Genomic DNA, 7,395 nt, shown 5'->3' on the forward strand with positions numbered 1-7,395 from the left:
TTTTTCATTATTTTTTTTTTTTATAAATTGATTTTTCATTATTTTGATTTTTTTAAAATCAAATTTTAATCAAATTTTTAAAACTATTTTTCTTTTTTCTTTTCTTTGTTTTCCTCTTCTTATTTTTAGTCGGCAACTAGCCATAGTGATGGTTGGCAACTAGCTAAAGGCGAGCTTGGAGCTCGGCAGTGAGCATGAAGCTTGCCCACTTTTGGCAAGATCCAAGGCTAACGAGCTCGAGCTTTGGGTGAGGCTCGAGCTCACCGATTTGGCAAGCCTCAAGCTCGTTGACTTGGGGATTTGCTAAAGCTCGCTAGAGATGGGCAAGCCCCGGCCTGGGGTGAGCTCGAGACTTGTGTCACGGGTCGAGAGTTTCTTAGCCTCGGAAACGACCCGCGGGCGTCTGGCGAGCGGAATTCGCTAGGCTAGCCTTCCTTCTATAGCTGTTCCAGCGAATAATACGGTGAATGCTTCTTCGTACGAGATGATACCACGCCCAGTGTCACTCGGGCATCTAGTCCATCGAGTGAGACAACAGATTCATTTAGGTTCAACAATTGGTTTCGGTCTGCCATGACCTTGTTAAGAGAGCGGCATCAGTTCCCGACCAATTTGTGCACGGGAGGCTTATCCCGCCTTTAGAGCTCCTAAGTGATATAATCCTTCTATTATAGAACTCCTAGCATTAACCATTCTGATGCCACTCCCACGGACCAATTATGTTAATCATTTCGCCTACTCACTCTTCACCCGATAACCTTAAGCACTACTCACAAGGTCATGAGTAAGGAAGGATTCACGAACCGTGACATTCTCCTCCACTCAATTTGTAATGCCCTCATTGCGATCTACTCTGTCGCTTTCTTTCGTCCATTAACCATTGATTTGCCACTTTTGGGATTTTACATCCAATTGTCACTCTCACCCAACAAAATAGATTTTGCTCCATTGGTGGCCTCTTTTAATCTCAGCTACTTAGTCATTCTAGGTCACCTGCGCTTTTTGGCAAGTGTGGCATTTTTCGCCAACCACATCTTACCATCTTTGCCTACTTAGCTTCTTTGAGCCTAGCAAACCAAATTGAGGTTCTTTCCTTGTTGAAAACGTAGCAGTAGACCTCTTCTTCGAATTCACCGATCGATCTAAAACGTTATCCCCATTTAGTGAGGATTTAATTCTTCTCAGACTTGCTATCCGCTCAGCAACAAACCGACTCGTCCTAGTACCCATTGTCATCTTAGGAGCTGAAAACCCTGTTACATTTGGGCATCTTTTGGCCTCGGCAGATTCCTCTCCGTCCACTAGGACTCGTCCCACTAGGACTGGTCCCACTAGGACTTATCTGTTCGACCCGCACTGGAGCGAGGAGCCCAATTTTTCGACTCGCTCACTTACTAGAGGGATTCCTGCTCTGATACCATGTGTCACGGACTGAGAGTTTCCTTGGCCTCGGAAACTAGGGGTGTGCATGGTCCGGGTGGGCGGTTCCCGGTTGGTTCCCGACTTAGAACCGGGAACCGCCCGCTAAGGATCGGTTAAAATTGGAAAATCCACCCGTTTGGCATGGATCCACCCGAGATCCATCCATTTGGTTGCATTGAATCCATGGAACCGATCTTGACGCAAAATAATTTTGGTTTTCAACATAGAATGGTTGGGTCTATGAGTTGGGAATGATGGGAGGAGGTCTATGGTCGGGTTTTCAACATAGAACAATTGTGAAACAATTTTACGCGGTTGTAGCGGGTGGCGGCTGATGCGAGGGGACAAAATAGTAGCAGTGGAGGAGCGGCGACGGCGGCGTCGACACTCGGGGAGGAATTGAAATGGCAATAGAATTAGGAGGAACCGAAGAATAGACAAAGAGAGAGAGAACTGAAGACGAATGGAGTAAGGAGATGAGATATAATCTAGAGTTTCTTTTAGTAATTTTTTTTTAAAATTAAAAAGGTTTCGGTTCGGTTTGGGTGGGCGGATCTGCCCATGGAACCGAGAACCGGACCGGTACCCACCGGTTTCGAAAAATTAGAATCGGGAATCGGATCGATTCCTTCAAGAACCGCCACGGTTCCGGGCGGTTCTGGTCTTGTTTTGGGCGGTCCGGGCGGTTTCGGGTATTTTGCATACCCCTATCGAAAACGGCCCACGAGTGCTTAGCGAGCGGAATTTGCCAAGCCAGCCTTCCTTTATAATTGTTCTCCCGAACAATATGGTGAATGTTTCTTCGTACAAGATGCTACCACGCCCAGCGTTGCTCTAACGTCTAGTCCATTGAGTGAGACAACAAATCCATTTAGGTTAAACAACTAATTTCGGCTTGCCATGGCCTCATCAAGAGAGCGGTATTAGCTTCCGACCAGTTTGTGCATGGGAGGCTTACCCTACCTTTAGAACTCCTGAGTGATATAATCCTTCTATCCTAGAAGTCCTAGCACCAACCGTCCCGACGCCACTCCCATGGACCAGTTGTGTTCATCCCTCTTGTCTCCTCACTCTTCACCCGATAATGTACCACTCACAAGGTCACGAGTATGGAATGATTCACGGACCGTGACACTTGCTTGTGGCTACTTGTTAGCTATTACTATGGCCAATAAAAAGAAGACAAGGGAAAACAAAGAAAGAAAAATTAAAAGAAAATTCGAATTGAAAAAAAAAAAAAAGGGAGGAAGTGAGGGTTTGTGATGCTTTGAGATAAGAGAGACCAAGTGGAAAACATTTTTCCCTAGTATTCTGACTTCCATAATTGGCAGAAAAAAAATGACATTTCGTATTCAATATGCAATTACTATCAAGCAATATATTATTTTCATTTTCTGTCACTTAAAATGGTTAGATATTTAATTTTGAGCATTTGATTTTCAATATATCAACAACCTAAAATATCAGTGCTCAATATAGTGGTTCTCGAATTATCATGAAAGCATAATGCTTGGTATAAATGTCAATTGACTTGATCTTAAGTAGCAGTTGAGAATTATCAGTTTGAGTTGCATTTTTACATCCTACACATGGTTCTTTTTTCTTTTTCTTTTTTTGTTCTCTTTGGCCAACAATGATAAATAGATGTTCTTTACGATTTGCTGAACAGGTCTTTGCTAAATCAAAAATAGACTTACCTTCTTTCGTTCAGCTATTTTAGCCTTCCTAGTTTACTTTGTAATTGAGGTAACAGGTTAAAAATGACTTTTGACTACTACATCTTTGTTTAGTTTCTTTAATATTGTAATTTTCGCATCTATCTCTTTATCCTTTTAGCAAAAAGCGCAGGATGGGGACCAGTTAACCCAACAAAATTTGCGCCTTGTGCTATATTTTCCTGAATTTCAAACGAAATCCCGCACGCCACTTGGTCGTAGTATAGTATTTTTATCCGGCAGAACAGACATTTAGCGACCGGCATAATTCTCTAATAAAATCCACAATTTTCGAAATGGGGAGATGCGCGCTCCTAAAGCTGTCAAAAGTGATGGCATTTCAATGAAGGAGTTGGATTGTCCGCTTTACTAAAGCTGTTTTCAACGCTCGGTCACTCGACCAAAAGGAAAAGGGAGGAAGGCGGTCTTTTGTAGAGCAGAAGCTGAAGATCACAGGCAGAATCGACACATTCCCCCTCTTTTGCCAAATGGTCTTGGTCGTTTCGACACGTACTCGAATGATTCCCAAAAGCTCTTGTATCTTTCGTGACTAACGTTAGGCATACAAGAATTATTATTAGTCTACGAACAATGATACAAAGCACGACGGTGAGAAACCACAACTGAGCGATTGAATAACCGGTTGTAACGCCCCGACGAAACCGATTTCGTAAAATCAACTCGTGTTTCCGAACGTCATTCTTCGTAAAGCATTTGAAAAGACCAAAATCTTGGCGATGCTGAGTACCTACGGCAGGCAAAACCCAGGTTCGTCTCAGGAGGGTATGTACACAGTTGAGCCAAGACCTGAGAAATGCCCTTCAGTTGACTAAACCATCAGGAGGGATAATACACTGAACCGAGTTATGAGAGAGTTAAGAGTATACAAAACCACTATACCACACAACATATTGAAGAAAAGAGTGAGTGATCTTTTTGCTAATGCAAAGTGAATCATCAGGTGCAGACTCTTGGGCATCATCATCGGTAGCTTTATCATCGCCACCCTTCCTGGCCTTCCTCTCTTGCCATCTTCCCCAGACCCACTTCAAGATGAGGAAGCCCCCAAGCGCATAGACCTGCAAATTTCACCAATTAAATTTTCCTCCATAAAATAATGCCAGAAAGCAACGAGCTTCAAAAAAGAAGGGTTTTCGATCTTCTGATGATGTCAAACCATGACAAATTAGAATGCACCTCTTTTCTTAAGTACTAATTTAGTACTGAAACAAATGAAACCAGAAGACTAGAAAGAAATAGAAATCCACGTTCCATTTACTTCTAGTAAACGTAGCTAGCAAGAATCCAGCGTCAAAACGTGAATACACAAGGGCAAGCCCGACAATCAGCGAAACAAAAAGATCAAAAGCTTGTGCTTTAACATACTAATCTGTTGGATCATAATAAATTTATCACCAACTTTAACACCCTCTTTAACTGTCCACGATGCTTGAGAAGCACTAATTAACCCCTCCTACATTCTCATCGTACTTATCACAAGATACAAGAAATAGTAGGCCTCCAACAATCTTCATTACGGTATAGAACTTTATACAGCTGGAGTGGACCATACAATCATAGTGAATTAGCATGATAAAAACCACTGCTACAAACATCACAACATTCAAGAACCTAGAGCTGAGAGGTGCATTTGGTATGGTTTCTACAAACATTTTCAGGTTTCGTTCTCAGTGCAATAAAAAACGAAAGCAACTTTGCTGTGTTTTCATTTTATATACGTACTTCAAAACACGCAGACTACATGAAATCTTCCAAAAAAAATAAAATTTGGACAAAGTTGTTTGATTATAGTATATTCACAGTATATAAAACAGTAGATGTTTTATAAAGATACTAGAAAAGTTGTTACTGAATCAATAGCTAAATATCTAATAAGGAAATCTCCTAATAATAGTATATACTTCCACATGTTTTCTTTGACTCCTTCAATTTTTTTTTTCCCTGACAAGTACCTCATACATAACAGTCATAGTCAGCTATAGAATCTGAATGGAGCTTTGACTGAAGCTTCAACAAGCCTTGACTGGGGCTAGTCAAAGCTTCAATAGAACCTGGGGAAGCCTCACCCAGCCACAGTTGAAGCTGGACCAAGCTTCAGTCAGCCTGGGAACCAATGTTTGTTCTGACGCTTCACATGGGCAGTTTTTAAGTGAAGAAGACCGCACTTTGTCACACTAAACCGCTAAATAAAAAGACTAGTATTTATTTCGCATTTGAAAGATTGAAGACACAAAAAGCCTGTTTTCTTTTGTGAGCACTACAAAAACATCCACTTGCTAGCGTTTTCCTACGAAAACTGTTTAAAAAATGACAGCAGACGTAGTTATAGCCTCCAAGTGCATTCCTTCTCACTGAAAACAAAAAGAGAGAATTTTGAAAATTTTCTGAATGCTAACAGGGCCCTCCTAGTCAACTCACTTCCTCAGTTCTTCATGCTCTTCATGCTCTCAGTCGGTGTCTCCATCAAAAGAACCTCACCGCTATCTAACCTCACGACTAGATATCCGAGCAAATCTGTGACTTTGTAGGATTAACGCGAAGGCAATGAGCGGCACACTTATCCCTCTCAGCCGCATGATCTGGTTAATTACATCCTCACTGGCCAGTGCAAAAGAAATTTCCAAATGACATTTCTCTGTGCGCCATCATCTACAGCCTATGATGGGGATACAACATATCTTTCATAGATCTTCTAACCAACCCAGAAAAGTCTTCCCATTTCATCATCGCCATTCTCATCGAAGTATTCACCAAGACCCCCATAAATCAGTAAATTCCACAAGCAACGACAAACAATTGTTCCCGACACGGCAATTGATTCGCCCGAATGTAAAAAAAAGCTCTCGATTCGTCTCGTAATCGACACGAGGTGCCGATAAAATTCCTGATCACGCGTTTAAAGAGACGATCGAACCAAAACCCCCTTCACCAAAAACATCGTCGAACATGCATCAACGCGATAATGACATGACATCGAAACATTCCGAGCAACCGAACGGAACCCATCAGCGGCACCCACGTACCTGCCACAAAATCACGGGGTTCGACGTCTTCCCGGCCTCCTCCTCGACCTCGAGCTTCAACGCAGGCGGAGGCTCCAGGGGCTTGCGAGGGAACATCACGACGTCGGGCTTCTCGCCCTCGCTCTCGCGGCCGCCGCCGCCGCCAGCGCCAGCCAGCTCGGGTTCCTTCACCGGGGTGGGGTCCTTCTTGGGGAATTGGAATGGGAACTTGAAACCGAAGTTGGGGAAGAAGGGGAAGGCGTTCTTCTTCTGGTCCTTGGGGGCTTCACTGCTCACCAAGATCCCATCTTTATCAGCCATGAATGTCCCCCACACAGAGAGGAAGGAGAAATTTGGTTGCTTTGGGTTCAAAACTTGTTGCAGAGGCGGATAAAACAGAGAGAAAGAGAGAGAGAGAGAGAGTGGTTTGGAGGAATTGAAGAGAGGGGTTTTATGTAGGGGGGGGGAGGATTCTTCTTGAAGGCACTCTTCCTACTCTTCCTACTCTACTTTAGCTTTTCTCTAGAAGGCTGGAGTACTTGTAGCAAACTTACCATAAAATTGACAACGTTGTTAGCTGTTTTCTCCCCCCCTCTTTTTCTTCTTTTTCTTTTGTTCTTTTCTTTTCTCTCTTTCAAGATTGGCGACTTGTTCAATTAAATCCTTCTTCCGAAAGTCTGAGGACGGTTGAACCGAAATGGAATAAGACCTCACTCGTTAATTTTATTGATTTCTTCATAGTTATATGATGAGTTATCATACGGAAGGTATAACCATAATGGATATAATTATTATGGAAGAATTGGTCTCTCCATGGATTGATAATGATTTCTATTTGATGTTTCAATAATGCTATTTGACATTCTTTTACTACTTGTGAGGATAAAGGAAAATTGTTCAAATACTCATAAATTTATAGTATTTTTGTCAATTTAAACTCAAATTTTTTAATTTTACAAATTAAATTCTAGACTTATTAAAATTTTATCAAATTTGATAATAAAAAAATCACTGAGATAAACACCTATCATTCTATATGTCATGATCAATGCTGATATAAACAAGTTTTATTAGTTTTATAACATATTATCATTTCTTTTTTCTTCTTTTCTCCTCATTCCTCCGTCGGCCACCCAGCCCCGACAATGGCCAGCAATCGGCCAAAGGCTACAGGCGAGGTCACCTCTTCCCAAATCCCAGTAAATAACATTTCAAATTAAGTCGTGGATCGATTT

The 7,395-nt window shown here is 42.0% G+C and overlaps 1 protein-coding gene across 1 annotated transcript; it reads right to left on the bottom strand.

The window, feature by feature from the left end:
* Window positions 1–3,941: 3,941 nt before the first annotated feature.
* On the bottom strand, window positions 3,942–6,653 carry LOC104421746. Its single transcript, XM_010033811.3, has 2 exons — window positions 6,182–6,653; window positions 3,942–4,216 (listed from the first exon to the last, which is right to left on the bottom strand). The coding sequence occupies exons 1-2, from the start codon at window positions 6,479–6,481 to the stop codon at window positions 4,013–4,015; spliced, it is 504 nt and encodes a 167-aa protein (XP_010032113.2). The 5' UTR covers window positions 6,482–6,653; the 3' UTR covers window positions 3,942–4,012.
* Window positions 6,654–7,395: the final 742 nt, after the last annotated feature.

This window comes from Eucalyptus grandis, chromosome 10 (genome assembly GCF_016545825.1).
Source record: "Eucalyptus grandis isolate ANBG69807.140 chromosome 10, ASM1654582v1, whole genome shotgun sequence".
Lineage (NCBI taxonomy): Eukaryota > Viridiplantae > Streptophyta > Magnoliopsida > Myrtales > Myrtaceae > Eucalyptus > Eucalyptus grandis.